The sequence below is a fragment of the Mustela nivalis genome (genome assembly GCF_964662115.1).
Source record: "Mustela nivalis genome assembly, chromosome: 18".
Classification (NCBI taxonomy): Eukaryota; Metazoa; Chordata; class Mammalia; order Carnivora; family Mustelidae; genus Mustela; species Mustela nivalis.
In genome coordinates, this window is record NC_139037.1 from 43,391,312 (window position 1) to 43,413,574 (window position 22,263).

The 22,263-nt window shown below is 35.8% G+C and overlaps 1 protein-coding gene and 1 long non-coding RNA gene across 6 annotated transcripts in view; one reads left to right on the forward strand and one right to left on the reverse strand.

Moving 5' to 3' along the window:
- ZNF569 (zinc finger protein 569) overlaps window positions 1–5,125 on the forward strand; it is a 54,919-nt gene extending 49,794 nt beyond the window's left edge. For all 5 annotated transcript variants that reach the window (XM_082708831.1, XM_082708835.1, XM_082708834.1 and 2 more), the window contains one exon: window positions 2,040–5,125. In XM_082708831.1, the coding sequence (XP_082564957.1) occupies window positions 2,040–3,859 (1,820 nt within the window). In that variant the 3' untranslated portion in view covers window positions 3,860–5,125. The remainder of the gene's footprint in view (window positions 1–2,039) is intronic.
- LOC309852435 overlaps window positions 1–22,263 on the reverse strand; it is a 32,161-nt gene that overhangs the window by 6,072 nt on the left and 3,826 nt on the right. The window lies entirely within an intron of this gene.

The following is a 22,263-nucleotide window of genomic DNA, read 5'->3' on the forward strand; positions in this document are numbered from 1 at the left end:
TGATCTAGAACAGGGATCATCAGAAAACTATACTATGGTTTGTAAGCCTGCCTCCTATTTTTGAAAATACAGTTTTATTAAAACATAGCCACACCCAGTCATTTACATCTTGTGTAGGATTGCTTTCACATTATAATGGCAAACTTGAATAGTTGCATCAAAGACTGTATGACCCACAAAGCCTAAAACATTTACTATCTGACACGTTAAGAAAAAAGTTTACCAATTCTTGTATATGAATGCATCTGTTTTTCATATTGAAGCCCTTTATTGTTGTGGAATCAAATTCTTTTTCATTTCTCTTTGGATGTACTTTGGCAGCCTAATCTGACCTTCAACATCATTTGCTTAATGGGACTTCTCTTTTTCTCCTAAGTTACCCAAAAGGCTAGTATTCTGCCCTTTCACATGTGTAATGTGCAACCAAGTCTCTTAAGTTTACCTGCTTTACAGTTGCACAGGAATTTTCCCTTCCTTTATTATCAGTCTGGCAGAGAGGGAGAAAAATCTCCATTTTCCAACCTCGGAGCTAAGCAGCAACAGGGAACTGAATGTTATCCTTCAGTAAGTAGGTAGGTTTGTAGTTACTCTATGCTTGAGGCAGTTCCTTTATTTTGTATCCTCTGCCTCATGTTCCTGACTTGACAGCATTTCTGCTTCCATTTTTTCCCATATTTTTTCATATTTTTTGTTGTGATTGTAAGTATAGTCTTTTGTTATGTTTTCTAAATAGTTCTTTGTTTATGAATGTTATTGAAACAATTTCTAAAATACAATGAATTTAATGATTTTAGTTTTATAATAATTTTTCACTTTTGATCTTGCATGTAAATTGTTTTATTCTTGACAAAAATGTTAATCTTACCTTGCCTTTACACATTTTCTACCTCTGATTTGTCTCTCAGGGCACTACACAGTACTGTAATAATAGTGCTGATAGTACTTTTTATTATGTCAGTGCTTTGGGATTTTCTTTTTTGGGCTTTTTTTGGCTGGGGGTAGATTTTTCTTATTAAATATAGTGCTGTTGAAGTTGCACTGTACTTTTTCCCAAGTTAAATAAGTATTCCCATTTTTTGAAAGTTTCATTGTGGAAAATTGATGTTTAGTTTTATCATTTTTAAAAATATCTTTGGAAATGATTAGATTTTAGAAGTAGATTTTTCTAATAGTAAAATAGATAGTAAAAATAGTAAAATAGATTTTCCTAATAGTAAAACATACTTCTGTACCTTAAAACCTACACAAATATGATGTAACATATTTAATGTTCTCGAAGTCACTTTTTTTTCCCTTCTGGGTTATTTTGATGTTTTAGGTAGAATTTTTACATTGATATTCATAAGTGAAGTTGGTGTGTAGTTTGTTTTTTGTTATCTTTTTCATGTTTTGGTATTGTTACATTTTACACACACAAAAATGGGAAATTCTCTTTTTCTATATTTATAACGTTTTTGCAAATCATGAAAGCAAATGTCCCCTAAATGTTCAAATTCCCATGTGGATCTCCGTGGGCCTTTTGGATTTGTTTTTATGGGATTGCTTTGTCATATTTTTCCATTATTTTGTGGAAGTTGGTTCATACAGGTTTTCTACCTCTTACAGGGTCAGTTTTGGTAATTTGCATTTTCCAGAAAATTATTTATGTTAAGCAGTTTGTAAAAGCTTATTTTAATAGAGTCATACAAAATAGTTTTATAATTAACTTCCTATGTTTTTCCTCTGTCATTTTTTCTTATTTTGTTTGTACATTCTGCACTCTCCCTTTTATTTATCCGGCAGTTCATCTGTTTTGTTTCAGATCCCATTTTTAAACACAATCAAAGCTATTTGTATTCCTATTTTCCTCTACTCATATTTTTCCTGGGATCTCCTAAAGCTTCAAAAATAGGAGATCTACACACGTGAAATTTGCTTTATAATGGGGAACTAAACCGTAAACCAAGAATCAATCCCATGATAGCATATTTCCTGAAATTTTCTTCATTTTACAATATTGGAAAATTTTTCAAGTGATACTTATTTGCAATCTGTTTTAGGAGAAATGTGGGGGATTGAGCATCAGAAAATCCAGGACAGACTTTTGACACAATTTGAAGATAAATACACAAAAACACTGACTGAAGAAAAAGTCAATGAATGTCATAAGAAATTTGCAAATGCATTTCCTCTTAATTTGGACTTTTTTCCTTCCAGTCACAATCTCTATGAATATGACCTGTTTGGAAATTGTTTAGAACATAATAATTTTGACTGTCATCATAATAGAATCCTTATAAGAAAGGAACATTCTGAATTTAATGAACCTATGAAATCATTTTGCATTAATCCATCCCATCTTGCAGTAACTCCCTTTAAGTGTAATCATTGTGGGAAAGGATTCAGTCAAACTTTGGACCTCATCAGACACCTGAGAATTCATACTGGAGAGAAACCTTATGAATGTAAAAAGTGTAGAAAAGCTTTCAGCCACAAGGAAAAACTCATTAAACATCATAAAATTCATAGTAGGGAGCAGTCTTATGATTGTAATGAATGTGGGAAAGCATTCATTAAAATGTCAAATCTCATTAGACATCAAAGAATCCATACTGGGGAGAAACCTTATGCATGTAAGGAATGTGGGAAATCGTTCAGCCAGAAATCAAATCTCATTGATCATGAAAAAATTCATACTGGAGAGAAACCATATGAATGTAATGAGTGTGGGAAAGCATTCAGCCAGAAGCAAAGCCTCACTGCACATCAGAAAGTTCATACTGGGGAGAAACCTTATGCATGTAATGAATGTGGTAAAGCCTTCCCTCGAATTGCATCCCTTGCACTTCATATGAGAAGTCACACAGGAGAAAAACCTTACAAATGTGATAAATGTGGAAAAGCTTTCTCTCAGTTTTCTATGCTTATTATACATGTAAGAATTCATACAGGTGAGAAACCCTATGAATGTAATGAATGTGGAAAATCCTTCTCTCAAAGTTCAGCCCTTACTGTACATATGAGAAGTCATACTGGTGAAAAACCTTATGAATGTAAGGAATGTAGAAAAGCCTTCAGCCACAAGAAGAACTTCATTACACACCAGAAGATTCATACTAGAGAGAAACCTTATGAATGTAATGAATGTGGGAAAGCTTTCATTCAGATGTCAAATCTTGTTCGACACCAGAGAATTCACACTGGAGAAAAACCCTACATATGTAAGGAATGTGGCAAAGCCTTTAGCCAGAAATCAAATCTCATTGCCCATGAAAAAATTCATTCTGGAGAGAAACCCTATGAATGTAATGAATGTGGTAAAGCCTTCAGTCAAAAACAAAACTTTATTACACATCAGAAAGTTCACACTGGAGAGAAGCCTTATGATTGTAATGAATGTGGTAAAGCCTTTTCTCAAATTGCATCTCTTACTCTTCATCTGAGAAGTCACACAGGAGAAAAGCCTTATGAATGTGATAAATGTGGGAAAGCCTTCTCTCAGTGTTCACTGCTCAATTTACATATGAGAAGTCATACTGGTGAGAAGCCCTATGTATGTAATGAATGTGGAAAAGCTTTCTCTCAAAGAACTTCTCTTATTGTGCACATGAGAGGTCATACAGGTGAGAAACCCTATGAATGTAATAAATGTGGAAAAGCCTTCTCCCAAAGCTCATCCCTTACTATACATATACGAGGTCACACAGGTGAGAAACCCTTTGACTGTAGTAAATGTGGAAAAGCCTTCTCTCAAATCTCATCTCTTACACTTCATATGAGAAAACATACAGGTGAAAAGCCTTATCATTGTAATGAGTGTGGTAAGGCTTTTAGCCAAAAGTCACACCTTGTTAGACACCAGAGAATTCATACTCAGTAGAAATAGAAACACTATGAATATTGTGAAGATGGAAAAGCCTTCAGAATTAGCATCTCCTTTCACATTATATAATTGATTTTAGAGCAGAAAACTATGAATGTGGAAAGCCTTTTGAAGAAGTCACACAATTGTGAAACATGAGAATTCTTATACAACGTGACAAATTGTGTAACAAATAAGTTGAACATCAAAAACCTTGGTAGACCTCTGTTGATATTTATTCAGGATTCTTATTAAAATATGAAACAAGATGTCTGCTAAGAGAATATCAGCATTACAGTTGAGCTCCTTTTGTAGCCAGTATGTTAAGCAAGAAAAAGAAGATTTTGGGGGAAGGAAGAAACTATAAAAATATCCTCCTATACAGGAAATAGTTAATTGGATAATGTGTTGATATAAAATGTCTAAGGATAACACAACAGCAATTACAAGACACATATATATAAAGTTACAAAAAAACATTTTGAAGAACATAAAGTAGGACCTGAAATTCTGAGAAAAATAACACTGTCTGAAAACACATTTTCAAAAATATAAATTCACAAATCTTTAAGGTACTTCCATTCTAAGTTTTCACTAAATTTTAAGAATTTCACAAACTGGTTTAAAATTTTGTATGAGAACATAAAGGACCACAAATAGCTGAAACAAGAGAAAACACAGTTTACAAGATAGCATCACATATTTAAAGCTGGTATCTAAACAATGTGTTCTTGCTAAATAAATGAATCAGTGGAAACAAATTGCTATTGAAAAGTCATTGGAGAAAGAATGGCCTATTCAATAAACAGAAGATTCATTTGAACAAAAAAATGACAGTTGTTTACTTTATACTATATATAAAAATAAAATCCAGATCGACTAGAGACTAGAATATAAAAAGCAAAATTCTAAAACTCTGATGAAAATGAAATAGATTTATTACTTTAGAGTAACTGGATCACTCTAAGAACACATAAATATGAAATAGTCGTTTCATAGTCGTTTCTATTTTGGTGTATTGCACACAGATAAAGGCACGAAGATACACATCTCTATGTTCATCGTGGTTTGTATTACACTAAATTGGACATAACAGATTCTCATTAGTAGGATAGATTAATACCATGTAATTATTGTTATGATAGAATACAGTATTTAGAGAGAAGGTACAAATTTTACATATAGTACCTAGATCACAATATAAATATTGAGAGAAAAAAAAGCAAAATGTACAATGAAAAGATGTAACATTTGTATAAGTTTAATAAAATAATGCAAAGAACAGTACTGTGTGTTGGTCATATATTCATTTATGACATTGGTTGCCTTGGAAGTGAGAGAGGTTTAGATGGAATTGTTATATTTATCAGTAAAATTTCTTTAATTAAAAAATGAAAGAATGAAAGCAAATATGGTGGTAACAAATCTGGTTGTTAAGATATGTTGCTATATGTTGCTATCTTTTGTATTCTTCTTTGGCCTTTCCTATTTTCCCGTTTCTCTAAAATAAGAATCAAATGGGAGAAGGACACGACCTATAGAAAAAATTAAAAATTGTCTATGACCAAATACTAACATTTATAGAAGACTATCTTTACTAATACACAAACCAAACTGAATTAAGATGATACTTTGCTTACCCTCTCCTCACAATGTTAACTTAGATAATAAAAACCAGCAGTATATACATAGCATTTACTTGCTGGGAATTTTAAAATTTTTATTTTTATTTCAAACACAAATTCTTTATGTTGAAAGCATTGAAGAAACAAAAGAAATAGTCAATTCTTGGGGCGCCTGGGTGGCTCAGTGGGTTAAGCTGCTGCCTTCGGCTCAGGTCATGATCTCAGGGTCCTGGGATCGAGTCCCGCATCGGGCTCTCTGCTCGTCAGGGAGCCTGCTTCCCTCTCTCTCTCTTTCTGCCTGCCTCTCCATCTACTTGTGATTTCTCTCTGTCAAATAAATAAAATCTTTTAAAAAAAATAGTCAATTCTTGACATAACTGGCTCTTCATCTGAGGAAAAAAATCACCTACATTTGGCTTGGTTTCAGATCGAGGAGAGACTGGCCCTTCATACATACTTTAAAACATGATTAATATTCTGACAGTGTCAAGCCAAGTATAGATGCCTGTATCAGAGCAGAATATTTAGCATATCTCAACAAAGCTTTATTTGGTTTCTGAATCCTTAAATGAGGGTGCAGATGCTTGTGATTTTAGACATTGTGAGGTATGTGGCCAGGGGATATGAAAGCTCACTTCCCTGTATCAGATCTAAAATGTTTTATATTTAGACCTTTTAAATATTTATTGAACTCAAATATCCTTTTCTGTGAATAGCTGATTCATTATTTTATCTCTTTGTTTTCTACTGGGACTTTGAAAAGATGTCTTTATTGGGGCACCTGGGTGGTACATTTGGCTCAGCATTGGACTCTTGGTTTCAGCTCACGCTATGATATCACGCCCTGCAACAGGCTCTGTGCTCACCTCTGAGTCTGTTTGAGATTCTCCCTCTGCCCCTCTACCTCTCTACCCTTTCCCCCACTTTCTCCAATAAATAAATCTTTTTTCTTAAAAAGATGTTTTTATTTAGAAATAATGATTTATAGGAGGTTGCCAAAATAATACTCTATAGTACTGTTTAGTTCGTGTGTCCTACATCCAGATTCCCCTAATATTAACATTTTACATAATTCAAGTATAATACCAAGTTTGACATTGGCATGATCTGTACATGTTTTCAGGTATCAGTGGTTCTACATGTACCTCGTGTATGTGTCCATGTAGTTATATATGGTTTTATCTCCTGTTGATTTCTCTGCCACCACAATCAACATACAGAACTTCCACCACCACAAAGATCCCTTGTTCTAACCCTTTGCTGTCACACCCTTAACCCCTTTGGCAAGCAGTAATCTCTTCTATAATCGTGTCCTATCAAGAGTGTTTTACAGGGGCACCTGGGTGGCTCAGTCAGTTAAGGGTTGACTCTTGATTTGGCTCAGGTTATGATCCCAGTGTTGGGAGATCGAGCCCTGCATCAGGCTCTGTGCTGGGCAGGGAGCCTGCTTGGGAATCTTTGTCCCTCTCCCTCTGCTGCTCTCCCTGTGTGCCCTGCTCGCTTTACAACAACAACAAACAAAACAAAACAAAAAACACATTATAAATGGAATCAGGGTGCCTGAGTAGCTCAGTCAGTTACGCATCTGGCTCAAGTCATGGTCTCAGGGTCATGAGATTTTTTTCATTTGTTTTTTTAGTTGTCACATATAAGTGAAATAATACAGTATTTGTTTTTTTCTATCTGAATTACTTAGCATCATGTCCTCTAGACTCATCAGTGTTGTTGCAGTTAGCAATATTTTGGCTTTTTATGGCTGAGTAATATTGTTTTAAAGATGTCACATCTTATTTATCCATTCATCTATCCTTAGACATTTAGGTTGCTTCTGTGATGAGCATAGGGGTACATATGTCTTTTCTAATTGTGTTTTCATTTTCTCCAGATAAATAGCAGTTTTATTTCCCATAGTGATACACCAATTTACATTCACACTGACAGTGCACAAGAGCTCCCTTTTCATCACATCATCACCAAACATCTTTTTTTTTTTACTTGCATTTCCCTGATAGTTAAGTGATATTGAGCATCTATTCATGTGTCATCTTCCTTGGAAAAATGTGTATTCAGATTTTCTGCCCACTTTTAATCAGATTACTTTTATGTTGAGTTGTATGAGATTTTAAAATATTTTGAATGTTAACTGTTTATCAGACATACTACTGGAAAATACCTTCATTCAGTAGGTTGCCTTTCTTTTTATTTTTTTAAAAAGATTTTATTTACTTATTTGACAAGAGATTACAAGTAGACAGAGAGGCAGGCAGAGAGAAGGGAGGGGAAGAAGGCTCCCTGAGCAGAGAGCCTGATGTGGGGCTAGATCCCAGGACCCTGGGATCATGACCGGACCGAACACAGAGGCTTTAACCCACGGAGCCACCCAGGCACCCTGCCTTTCTTTTTACTGATGGTCTCCTTTGCTGTACTATAGCCTTCTCGTTTATGTAATCCATTGTATATTGTTCTTTTTGTTCTCCTTGCCTAAGGAGATCAAAAAAGATATTGCTAAGACTGATGTCAGAGTTTACTGCCTTTGTTCTAGGAATCTTATGGTATCAGGTCTCAATGTAAGTCTTTAATCCATGTAAGTTTATTTTTGTATACACTATAAGAAACTGGTCCACTTATGAAAGAAACTGTCTTTCACCATTGTATATTCTTACCTCCTTTGTCATAGATTAATTGGCCATTTTAGCCTGGGTTTATTTCTGGGCTATCTATATTTTTCCATTAATGTATATTTCTGTTTTTGTGCCAGGATCATCCTATTTTGATTACTATAGCTTTGTAGTATAGCTTGAAATAAGACAGTGTGATACCTTCAGCTTTGTTATTCTTTCTCAAGATTGCATTGGTTATTTGAGGTATTTTGTGATTCTCTTCAAATATTAGGATCATTTGTGCTAGTTTTGTAAAAAAATGCCATTGATATTTTGATAGGGATCATACTGAATATGTCGGTTGCTTTGGGTATAAATTCTTCCAATCCATGAGCACAGTATATTTCCACAAGTTTCTGCCATCTTCAGTTTATTTCATCATGTCTTACAGTTTTCAGAGTACAGGTCTTTTTCCTCTGTGGTTAAATTTATCCCTAGGTGCTTGATTCTTAGTGCATTTGTAAATGAGACTTTTCTTAATTTATCTTTATGATAATTTTTAATTAGTATATAGATGGGCAAGATTTTTGTATACTAATTTTAGATTTTTGTATATTCACTTTCTATCCTGCAACTTCACTGAATTCATTTATTCTAATAGTTTTTTGGTGGAGTCTTAGGGTTTTCTATATATAAGATCATGTCATCTACAAATAGTGACCATTAAACTTCTTCCTTTCTGATTTGGATGCCGTGTTTATTTTTCTTACCTAATTGCTATGGCTAGAATTGCCAGTACCATGATGAATAAAAAGTGGTGAAAGTGGGAATCTTTGTCTTGTTCCTGATCTTAGAGGAAAACTTTTAGCTTTTCTCCACAGAGTATGATGTTTGCCCTGGGTTTATCATGAATAGCTTTATTATGTTGATATACTTCCCCTGATAAACACTTGGTTGAGAGTTTTTACCATAAATATGATGAATTTTTGTCATATGGTTTTTCTGGATCTATTGATGATAATATGATCTTTAGACTCTGTTAATGTGGCATATCGCATTGATTGATATGCATGTATTGAACCATCCACTTGACCATGGTGTATGATTTCTTTGATAGTATTTATTCAGTTTGCCAGTATTTTGTTGAGGATTTTAGCATCCATGTTCATCAGGGATAATTGCTGCTAAATAATTATCTTCCTCCCTCCCTCCTTCCTTCTCTCCTCTCCCTGCCTCCTTCTCTCCAGCCCTCCCTTCCTTTTGTGGATGTCTGGTTTAGGTATCAGTGTAATGCTGGCCTCGTAGAATGAGTCTGGAAGCTTTCCTTCCCTTTTTTTCTTGACATGAGACTGTACTGGTATAATCTCCTGTTAGAACAATTTTTGCTGCATCCTATAGATTTTGAATATTGTGTTTTCATTTTTATTTGCCTCAAGATTTTTTTTTAATTTCCTCTTTGATTTCTTCATTGACCCACTGGTTGTTTAGCAGCATGTTGTTTTGTCTTCACATATTTGTGTTTTTCCAGTTTTCTTCTAATACTTGATTCGTAGTTGCATTCATGTGGTTGGTAAAGATGCTTAAATGGCTTCAATATTTTAAATTTATTGAAACTTGTTTTCTGCCCTAACATGTGATTTATCCTGGAAATGTTCTATGTCCACTTGAGAAGAATGTGTATTCTGGAATGGAATGTTCTGTATATATCTGATAAATCCATCTGTTCTAATGTGTTTAAAGCCAGTGCTTTTTTTTTTTCTTCTTCTATCTAGATGATCTACCCACTTATGTGAGTGTTAAAGACCCCTGCTATTATTATATGACTGTCAATTTCTTCCATTATGTCTGTAAATACTAGATTTATACATTTAGGTATTCCAATGTTGAACACCTAAATAAATGTAAGTGCTGTATCTTACTGGGTTGATCATTTGTTATTTAATGCACTTCTATGTCTTTTGTTACACCTCAGCTTTAAAGACTATTTTGTTAAGTATTGCTACCCCAGTATTATTCCATTTCCATAGAATCTTTTCCCATCCATTCTGCCTTAGTCTGTATCTTTAGATCTGAAGTGAGTCTCTTGTAGGCAGCATATAGATTGTTATTGACTTTTAATCCATTCAGCCACATTTCATCTGTTCCAATTTTGATTGTAGCATTTATTCCATTTACAGCTACAGTAATTATAGATGTGTTATTGCCATTTTGTTGGGGGTTTTTTATTGTTTCAGTAGTTCATCTTCTCCCTCTTCCCTTGGGATTTAATAACTTTCTTTAGTTTCATGTTTGGATTCCTTTCTCTTTATTTTTGTACATTGCAGTATATATTAGATTGGTGATCTCTTAAGTTTAAACACATTCTAAAAACACTACATTTTTTCACCACTACCACCCCCCATGCAATAAGTTTTTTTGTCATAGTTGTGTGTGTGTGTGTGTGTAACCCTTAAAAAACTGTTGTAGATATGATTCATCTTACTTTGTCTTCTGTCTTTAATAACAGCTTTATAAATGGTTGGTGCACTACTATATGATCACCTTTATCAATGAGATCTTCTCTTTCATGTATTTTCTTATATCCAGTTATGGCCTTTCCTGATTAGAAATGTCTCTTTAATATTTCTTATGAAGTTCACTCAGTGACAAACAACTCCTTTAGCTTTTGCATATCTGGGAAACTCATCATTGCCTCTACAATTGTTTTTATACCTATCTTATTTTTTTTAAAGATTTTATTTATTTATTTGACAGAGAGAAATCACAAGTAGATGGAGAGGCAGGCAGAGAGAGAAAGAGAGGGAAGCAGGCTCTCTGCTGAGCAGAGAGCCCGATGTGGGACTCGATCCCAGGACTCTGAGATCATGACCTGAGCCGAAGGCAGCGGCTTAACCCACTGAGCCACCCAGGCGCCCGATATACCTATCTTATTTAACTATAGTTAACACACATTACATTATGTCCAAGTGTACAACATAGTGATTCAACTTCTCTATGTTATACTATGCTCACCATAAATGAAGCTATCATCTGGCATCACACAATGGTACTACATTATCACTGACTATATTCCCTATACTATACTTTTTATTCCCATGATTTATTCATTTCATAGCTGAAAGCCTATATCTCCCCCCACTCCCCTTCATCCATTTTATCCACCTCCCCTATGGCAACCATCACCTCGTTATTTATAGGTTTGATTTCATATTTGTTTCTTTACTCATTAATTTTGTTTCTTAGATTCCACATATGAGTGAAATTATGTCTTTGTTACTTGGTGTGACTTATTTCACAGCATGATACCTTTTAGGCCCATCCATGATGTGGCAAATGGAAAGATCTAGTATTTTATTTTTTAAAGATTTTATTTCTTTATCTGACAGAAATCACAAGTAGGCAGAGAGACAGACAGAGGTGGGGGTGGGTGGGAAGCAGGCTCCCTGCCAAGCAGAGAGCCCAATGAGGGACTCGATCCCAGGACCCTGGGATCATGACCTGAGCTGAAGGCAGAGGCTTAACCCACTGAGCCACCCAGGTGCCCCAAGATCTAGTACTTTTGTGACTACATAATATTCCATTGTATTTTTCCATTGTACCACATCTTCCTTATCTGTTCATCCATTGGTAATCACTTGCTTCCATATTTTAGCTGTTCTAAATAATGCTGCCATAAACATAGGGATGCATGTATCTTTTCAAATTAGTGTTTTCATTTTATTTCAGTAAATACCCAATAGTGAAAATACTGGATCATATGGTATTTTTATTTTTAATTTCTTGAGGAGCCACAATATGGTTTTCTGCAGTGGCTGTACCAAATTCCATTCCCAGCAGCAGTGCATGAAGGTTCATTTTTCTCCACATTCTTACCAACACTTGTAATTTTTTGTCTTTTTTAGTTTAACCATTCTAACAGGTGTAAGATAATAGCTTATTGTGGTTTTTATTTTTTTGATAATTAGTGATAGCATCTTTTCATGTGTTCCAGGTATTAACTATATATCCTGCAACTTCACTGAATTCATTTATTCTAATAGTTTTATAAGTGGGGGAGCTCTTTAGGGTTTTCATGTATATTATCATGTCATCTGCAGGTAGTAACAGTTTAAATTCTTCTTTCCAAAATGGATGACTTTTATTTCTTACTCTTCTCTAATTGCTGTGGCTAGGAATTCCAGTAATATATTGAATAAAAGTGGTAAGAATGGACATCCTTGTCTTGTACCTAATCCTAGAAAAAAAGCTCTATTTTCACCATTGTGTATGATGTAACCTGTGGATTTTTCATATATGGCCTTCACTATGTTGTGGTATGTTCCCCCTAAACATACTTTGTTGAGAATTTTTATCATGAATTCATGTTCAATTTTGTCAAATATTTTTTATGCATGTATTGAGATGATCATATAATCTTCATCCTTAATCTCACATTGATTAATTTACAAACACTGAACCATCCTTTTTTCCCTGGAATAATGTCACTTCACCATCCTTTTTTCCCTGGAATAATGTCACTTCACCATGGGGAATAATCCTTTTAATGTATTGCTGAATGTAGTTTACTAATATTTTATTGCAGACTTTTCCATCTGTTTTCATCAGAGAGATTTTTGGTGGTGTCCTTGTCTGGTTTGGGTATCAGAGTAATGCTGGCTTTGTAGAATGTATTTGGAAGTTTTCCGTCCTCTTCCACCTTATGATATAGCTTAGGAGAAGAGGTACTAATTATCCTTTAAATGTTTGTTACAAGTCCCTGAAAAAATATTTGATACAGGATGTTTCTTTCTTTCTTTCTTTCTTTCTTTCTTTCTTTCTTTTTTTTTAAAGATTTTATTTTATTTATTTGACAGACAGAGATCACAAGTAGGCAGGCAGGCAGGCAGAGAGAAAGAGAGGGAGAAGCAGACTCTCCACTGAGCAGAGTCCGACGCGGGGCTCGGGGCTCGATCCCAGGACCCTGGGATCATGACCTGAGCCGAAGGCAGAGGCTTTAACCCACTGAGCCACCCAGGCGCCCCCAGGATGTTTATTTCTATGTAGGTTTTTGGTTTTCTGGTTTTGGTTTTGGGGTGTTTTGTGTGTTTTTGTTTTGTTTTTTGCTTTTTAGGGGTTTGTTTTGGTTTTTTCATTTTGTTTTGTTGATTCAATTTTGTTACTAATAATTTTTTAAAGATTTTATTTATTTGACAGATCACAAGTAGACAGAGAGGCAGTGGGTGCATAGATATTTATGATTACTATATCCTCTTATTGGACTAATCCTTTTATCATTATGTAAGAATATTCCTTTTGTTAAAGTCTGTTTTAAAGTCTATTTTGTCTGATATTAGTATTATACAAATTTTTAAACTTTTGTTTGCCTGGTAAATATTTTTCCATCCCTTCATTTTCACTTGATAGGTGTCTTTAGATCTGAGCTGAGCATCTTGTAAGCATTACATAGGTAAGCATTACATAGGTAGGTCTTGTTTTTTTTTTTTTTTTTTTTTTATTCCATTCTACCAATCTATGTCTTTTGAGTATTTAGGCCATCCACATTTAATTGTTGATAGGTATGTGCTTGTTGCCATTTTGTTGTTTTGTTTTTGTAGTTCTTCTCTATTCTTCTTCTCTTGCTTTCTGTGTGATTGATGAGTCCCTCTAGTGTTATGCCTATGTAGGTCAAAACAGTGTGCTCTGTTCTTTTGGATGTAATATCCTCTATGTGTTATGTCTATTTGGTCTAATAATTTGCTTGATGACAGTATTTCTTTATTGATTTCCTGCCTGGTTAATTTTTTTTTTTAAAGATTTTATTTATTTATTTGACAGAGAGAGATCACAAGTAGGCAGAGAGGCAGGCAGAGAGAGAGAGGAGGAAGCAGGCTCCCTGCTGAGCAGAGAGCCCAATGTGGGACTCGATCCCAGGACCCTGAGATCATGACCTGAGCCGAAGGCAGCGGCTTAACCCACTGAGCCACCCAGGCGCCCCCTGCCTGGTTAATCTATCCATTGATGTAAGTGGGGTGTTAAAGTCCCCTTCTTTTTTTTTTTTTTTTTAAGATTTTATTTATTTATTTGACAGAGAGAGACCACAAGTAGGCAGAGAGGCAGGCAGAGAGAGAGAGGAGGAAGCAGGCTCCCTGCTGAGCAGAGAGCCCGACGCGGGACTCGATCCCAGGACCCTGAGATCATGACCTGAGCCGAAGGCAGCGGCGTAACCCACTGAGCCACCCAGGTGCCCCAAGTTCCCTTCTATTATTATAGTACTATCAATATATCCCTTTATGTCTGTTAGTATTTGCTTTACATATTTACTGCTCCAATGTCGAATTTTTTGTTGGATTGATCTCTTTAACATTATGCTTTGTTTTAAAGTCCATTTTGTCTGATACTAAGTATTATTTATTACCCCAGCTTTTGTTTCACTCCCATTTGGATGGTAAATGTTTTCCCATCCCTTTACTTTTAGCCTGTGTGTTTGTCTGAAGTGAGTCTCTTGTAGATAGGATATAGATGGGTCTTTTTTTTTTTTTTAATGCATTCCACCATCCTATGTCTTTTGAGTGGAGCATTTAGCCCATCTACATTTAATTTTTGAGAGGTATGTACATTTTGTTGTCTTCTTGTTTTTTTACTTTAATGTGTTCCTTTCTTGTTTGTGGTGGGTGAGTTTCTATAATGTTATAGTGTTATGTTTGGCTTTCTTTTTGTATCTTTTTTGGGTATCTAATATAGGTTTTGAGTCTCTGGTTACCACAAGGTTCATATATAATATCCCAAGTAAATGGCAGCATATGCAAAGTTGATGGTCATTTAATGTCAAACACATTCTTTGAAATCAACTTTAACTCCCTCCTCCAGGTTTTATTGTTTATGTTGTCATATTTTACATCTTTTATTCATAATTTTTCTTACCTCTAATTATGGCCATTTCTTTTCTTCCATTTTTTTTCTTGTAAGGCCAGTTTGGTTGTGATATACTCCTTTAATGTCTGTCTGGGAAACTATCTCTCCTTCAAAAATGAATGATAATCTTCCTTGGTAGATTATTCTTAGTTGTAGTTGTTTTCCTTTTAGCCCTTTCAGTATATCAAACCACTCAATTCTGGTCTGCAAAGATTCTGCTGAAAAATCAGCTGATACCCTTAGGAAGGTTTCCCCTTAACATGTTTTGCTTCTCTCTTGCCACTTACAAAATTCTTTAACTTTTGGCATTTTAATTTTTATGTATTATGGCATGGGCCTCCTTGGGTTCATCTTGTTTGGAACTGTGGTGCTTCTTGAACCTGGATATCTATTTCTTTCCCTAAGGAAGTTTTCAGTTATTTCTTCAAGTAAGTTTTCTGCCCCTTTCTCTTCCTTCCCCTCTTCCTCTGCCCCTCCTCCTCTCCTTCTCCTTCTTGAGAACATTTATTTCATTTGATGCCATCCAAGAGATCATTAACCGACTCTCATTTTTATTTTTTAACCTGTCCCACCCACCCTCTTTTATTTCTCTACATGTAAAGCAGCATTTCACAAACCCTAAAGCAGAGGGATCATAAATATTTTTCTTTTATATTTGCTGGTAGGCTTCCGTGATTCCCATTATCCTCTCTTCCAGACTGATGATCCATTCTTCTGCATCCTTTCTCTAATCTATTGTTGATTCCCTTTAGTGTCTTTTTCATTTCAGTTATTGTATGCTTCAACTGTGATTGGTTCTTTTTTAATGTTTTCTAAAGATCTCACTGAGTTCTTCTACTAGTCTCTCCAGCCCAATGAACATCTTCACAAATATTACTTTATTATTTTAAAAAGATTACTTATTTATTTGAGAGAGGGACAGTGAGAGAGCGCATGAGACGGGGGAAGGTCAGAGGGAGAAGCGGACTCCCCGTGGAGCTCAGAGCCTGATGCAGGACTCCATCCTGGGACTCCGGGATCATGACCTGAGCCGAAGGCAGTTGCTTAATGAACTGAGCCACCCAGGAGCCCACAAATATTATTTTAAATTCTTTGTAAGACATATTGCTCATCTCCAATTAATTTAGTTCTTTTTTAAGGTTTTATCATGTTCTTTTGGGGTATAATCTTTTGTCACCCCATTGTGCTTGATATTCTCTGTGTGTTCCTCTGAGTTAGGCAGAACAGCTCCTTCTCCTAAACTTGAATGGTCTCATGTATGGTGACTTTCGCTGGCTGGCTGGAGCTGCGGGTTGTATGGGCTGGGGGTGGTGGGGTACTCTGTGCTGGGGCTGCCCTGACAGGATGGCTCGGGCCAAAGTGGACACACACTGGGATGGTCCTGAGGCACTCCACATAGAAGGTTCCCAGCAGGAAAGCTGATGCTGATATAAGTGCAAGGGGAGGTGTCCTGAGACCCTACACACAGACGGTATCTTGGTAGGATAGCAGAAGTTGAGTGGGTGTAAACCAGAACTCTACTCTTCAATTTTGAAAGATAAACTTGCCAGGTAGTATATGTTGGTTGTACGTTTTTTCTTTTCAGCACTTTAAATACATTGCACCATTCCCTTTGGCTCAAAAAGTATTTCCTGAAAAAAAAAAAAAAAAGCAACTGATAATCTAATCTTAGGGGAGTTTCCTTATATATAATGTGTTGCTTTTCTCTTGCTGTTTTTAAGGTTCTCTTTAATTGTTGACGTTTTAATTATGTGTCCTGGTGTGGATCTCTTTGCATTCATCTTGTTTAAGACTCTCTATGCTTTCTGGACTTGGTGTTTCATTTGCCAGGTTAGATAAGTTTTCAGCTGTTATTTCTTAAACTAAGGTTTCTGCCCTTTCTTCTCCTTCTGGGACTTTTATAATGTGAATGTTAGTATATTTGATATTGCCCCATCTGCACATCAAGGAGAAAGACCTTAGGAAAAATCTGCCAACACTCTGATCTTGGATATTCAGCCTCTAGAACTGAGAGAAATGAATATCTGTTTCTTAAGCCAAACAGTCTGTGGTATCTTTCTATGGTAGCCCTTGTAAAGTTGCTCCCCCCCCCCCCCCCGTGATGATAAGAAAAGAGGCTACGAGGCAAATGGATCCGAGAGATGAACTTTATTGCAAGCACCCTCGGGCGAGGTTCCCTGACTCACAGAAAGAGGGAGGAGGGGGGTAGTGAGTCAGGGAAGTCATGCTGGGAGGGAGTTGGAGAGGTTCTTTTATCGGGTTGAGGTAGGGCATAGCCTTGCACCCATTGGGTATGTGGTGATTGGAGTGTATGGGGCTGGGTGGTCCATGATGGCCAGTTCCCAATTTGGAAGCTCCTGGGTGGAGAGTTTCAGTCTCCCGATGGTAAAGTGGAGGCCACAGTGAGGGTGGTGGGATAGTCCGCCATTTTGGAGCCCCGGTTTCCCAGCCGGCCCATCAGCCCTAGCACTCGATTACAATGTCTTCCAATCCGTGAAAAAGAAATGTGTTTATAAATTATTTAATTATGATTTTGATTTTGTTCAGCAATATTTTGAAGTTTTCATTTCCTTAGTTGAATTTATTCCTAGGTTTTTTATTCTTTTGAATGCTACTATAAATAGAATCATACGCTTACTTTCCTTTGGGGATTGTTAATTGCTGGTGAATATAAACACAATTGATTTTTTTTAATTTAATTTTTTATTTTTTATAAACATATATTTTTATCCACAGGGGTACAGGTCTGTGAATCACCAGGTTTACACACTTCACAGCACTCACCAAAGCACATACCCTCCCCAAAGTCCATAATCCCACCCCCTTCTCCCAAACCCCCTCCCCCCAGCAACCCTCAGTTTGTTTTGTGAGATTAAGAGTCACTTATGGTTTGTCTCCCTCCCAATCCCATCTTGTTTCATTTATTCTTCTCCTACCCACTTAAGCCCCCATGTTGCATCACCACTTCCTCATATCAGGGAGATCATATGATAGCTGTCTTTCTCTGCTTGACTTATTTCACTAAGCATGATACGCTCTAGTTCCATCCATGTCCCAAATGGCAAGATTTCATTTCTTTTGATGGCTGCATAGTATTCCATTGTGTATATATACCACATCTTCTTGATCCATTCATCTGTTGATGGACATCTAGGTTTTTTCCATAGTTTGGCTATTGTGGACATTGCTGCTATAAACATTCGGGTGCATGTGCCCCTTTGGATCACTACATTTGTATCTTTAGGGTAAATACCCAATAGTGCAATTGCTGGGTCATAGGGCAGTTCTATTTTCAACATTTGAGGAACCTCCATGCTGTTTGTATCTTTAGGGTAAATACTCAATAGTGCAATTGCTGGGTCATAGGGCAGTTCTATTTTCAACATTTGAGGAACCTCCATGCTGTTTTCCAGAGTGGCTGCACCAGCTTGCATTCCCACCAACAGTGGAGGAGGGTTCCCCTTTCTCCGCATTCTCGCCAGCATCTGTCATTTCCTGACTTGTTGATTTTAGCCATTCTGACTGGTGTGAGGTGATATCTCATTGAAACACAATTGATTTTTATGTGCTGATCCTGTACCCTATAATTTTGCTCAGTTTATTAGCCACACCAAAAAACTAGCTATTAGAGCTATCTTAGGCTGTCATCTACAAACAGTTTTCCTTCATCCTTTCTAGTTTGGATGCTTTTAATTTTTAATTGAATATTTCTGGCTACAACTCTCAGTACCAAACTGAGTATCAGTGGTAAAAGTGGACATTTTGTTTTGATCCTGATGTTATCAAGATTTCAGTCTTTTACTACTGGGGATGATGTTAGCTGTGGGTTTTGCATAAATGCCCTTTATCATGTTAAGGAAATTCTCTTCTTTTCCTAGTTTGCTGAGCATTATTATCCTGAAAAGGTGTTGACTTTTTTCAAATGCTTCTACATCAATTGAGAGGATGATGTGGGGTTTTACACCTCTTTGTTCCATTAATGTAGTGTTAGGTAGATTTATTTTCATAAACTGAACCACTTTGCATTCCTGGCATAAATCCCACTTTATCATGCAGAATAATCCCCTCAGTGTACTACTGGATATGATTTGTTAGTATTTTATTCAGGATTCTTTTATCTATGGCCATAAAAGACATTCATCTGTAGTTTTCATTTGTAGTGGTATTTTTGTCTAGTTTGGGTATCAAGGATAAGGCTGGTCTCACAGAAGGTTAGGAAGCATTCCCTCCTCATCTTTTGGAAGAGTTTGAGTAGGCCTGGTGTTACATTTCTTTAAATTCACTGAGGATGCCATCTGGTTCTTGACTTTTCTTTTTTAGAGATCTTGAGGTACTGATTCAACCTTTTGTTATAGGTTGCTTTAGAGTTTTCTATTTTTTTTAGTTAATTTTGGTAATTTCTGTGTATGTAGAGATTTATACATTTAATTTACATTATTTAATTTGAGGTATAATTGTTTTTCACCTAAAATTTCTTTCATTTCCAATTTTAATTATTTACATTGTCTCTTTTTTCCTCAACAAAAGTGACAAACTTTATCATTTCAAAGAACCAACTTTTGATTTCATTGATTCTCTATATTGTTTATCTGTTTTAATCTATTTTCTTCCTCCAGCTGAGAAAATGAGGAGCAAGATTAGGTTGACATTTTAAGTAGAAATTTACAACTGTAAATTTCCTTCTGAGTTTTGTTTTTATTGCCTCATAAATTTTGGTATATATTGTTTTTATTGTACTTCATCTCAAAGTACTTTTTAAAATTTTTCAGTGTTCTTAAGATTGTTTATGCACCACAGCCAGTGCTCCATGCAATGTGTGTTCTCCTTAATATCCACCACTAGGTTCACCTAACCCCCCTCCAAAACCTATAGTTTGTTTCTTAAGAGTCCACAGTCTCTCACAGTTTGTCTCCCCCTTTGATTTCCCTCAATTCATGTTTCCTTTCCTTCTCCTAATGTTTTCTGTGTTATTCCTTATGCTCCACAAGTAAGTGAATCCATATGATAATTGACTGTCTCTGCTTGACTTATTTCACTCAGCATAATCTCCTCCAAAGTACTTTCTAATTTACATGGTGATTTCCTTGACTACCGGTAAAGAGTATGGTGTTTAATAATAATTAATATACTATATATAGTTTTCTTTCTATTATTGATGCCAAGCCTCATTCTATTGGTGATACTTTGTAGTCTTTTGTTTTAAATAAGAATTGCTTTATGGCCTACCACTCAGGCTATACTGGAGAATGTTCATGAGAACACTACTGACATTGTATCTGCTGTTGGTGGGTGGAGTGTCCAATGTATTGGTTAGGGCTATTTGGGGTTTAATATTATTCAAGTCCTCCAGTTACTTACCGATCTTTTGTCTGTATGTTTTATCCACTAAAGAGATATTTTTCCCTTCAATTCTGTCCATGTTTACTTCATATATTTTGAGTGTCTGGTGCATATATCTTTATCTTCTTGATGAATTGATCCTTTCATTATTATATCATTTTCTCTTTGTCTCTTGTAACAATTTTAACCTAAAACACATTTTGTATAGTAATATAGCTACCCAAGATCTCTTCTGGTTGCTATTTGCATGGAATATCTTTTTCTATAATTTGATGATGTATCTACTAGTGTCTTTGGGTCTAAAATAAGTCTCTGGCATGCAGTATATAGTTGCATTGTTTTTTCTTTCATTTTTAAAATCCATTTTGATTCTTATTTTTTAATTCCTAAGTTTAGTTCATTTACATTTCAGTATATAGTTGCATTGTTTTTTCTTTCATTTTTAAAATCCATTTTGATTCTTATTTTTTAATTCCTAAGTTTAGTTCATTTACATTTAAAATGATTACTGGGGCGCCTGGGTGGCTCAGTGGATTAGGCCGCTGCCTTCGGCTCAGGTCATGATCTCAGGGTCCTGGGATCGAGCCCCGCGTCGGGCTCTCTGCTCAGCAGGGAGCCTGCTTCCCTGTCACTCTCTCTGCCTGCCTCTCTGCCTACTTGTGATCTCTGTCAAATAAATAAAAAAATAAAAAAAATTTTTTTTAAATGATTACTGATAATGCAGGACTTGTTTTGCTGTTTTACTATTTTCCATACATGATATGATACCTTCTTATCCCAGTGTGCCATTTTTATTCCCCTTTTTTAGTATACTCTTTAAAGAGGTTACTGTGGGGATTATAGTTAACATTCTAACTTTATGCCAATCTACTTTGAATTAATGCCAAATTAGTTCAGTGACACATTACCTCTGCTCCTATCCAACTCTGTCCCAAATTTTTGTTGTAATTTCACAAGTCACATCTTTATACATCATGTGCCCATTGACATAGATTTAGAATTGTTTTATGCATTTGTCTTAATCATGTAGCAAACAAAAACCAGAAATACAATAATACTAGCTTTCATATACACCTACATGGTTACCTTTGGTGGTCATCTTTATTTCTTCGTATGACTTGAGTTACTGTCTCATGTCGTTTGTCCTTTTATTTCAGCCTTTAGAACTCCTTTCACTGTTTCTTGCAGGGCAGGTATAGTAGACAAAAATTCTCTTGCCCTTTATTTATCTGGGAACTATATTAATATTTCCTTCATTTTCAAAGAGCAGTTTTGCCAATAAACACTTTGTTGGAAGGACTTCCGCCCTCCCACCCTAGCACTTTAATTTTTTATCCCATTGAGAAATCAGCTGTTAATTTTATTGATGACCCCTTGTCTGCTCTTCTCTTGCTGCTTTCAAGATATTCTTTCTTTCAGCGATTTCATTTTATTCAGTGTGGACCTCGGAGATTATCTTCCTTGAAGCTCACTGAGCTGCTTGGATGTGTAGTTTCAGGTCTTTCATAAAATTTGGGATACTCACTATTATTCACGTATATGGATGACAGTTAATGTCAGCAGCTGATTACTTCAGCTGGTGCATTTGATACCACTACCTATATATGACCCCAGGTTGGCTCTGTTTTTTTATAATATGGTGGTTGGATTCCAATATGGAACACTCCAAGACTGAGCATTCCAAGACAACTGGACTAAAGCTATAGGCTTTAGAACCTTACTTCTGCCATATTCTATTGGTCAACCAAACCATTAAGAACATCTCAGATTCAGGAGGCAAGGAATTAGATAAAGGACTCCTGGCATATTTTTAACCCATCAACGATACCTTGTTGATTCCAGGAAATATCATCAACGATACCTTGTTGATTCCAGGAAAGTTATTTCCACAGCAAGCAAATGACAGAGAAGAAATGTCAAGGATAGGTCTCCCACCTTCTGCGTGGGAAGGGAAGGATTTAGCAAT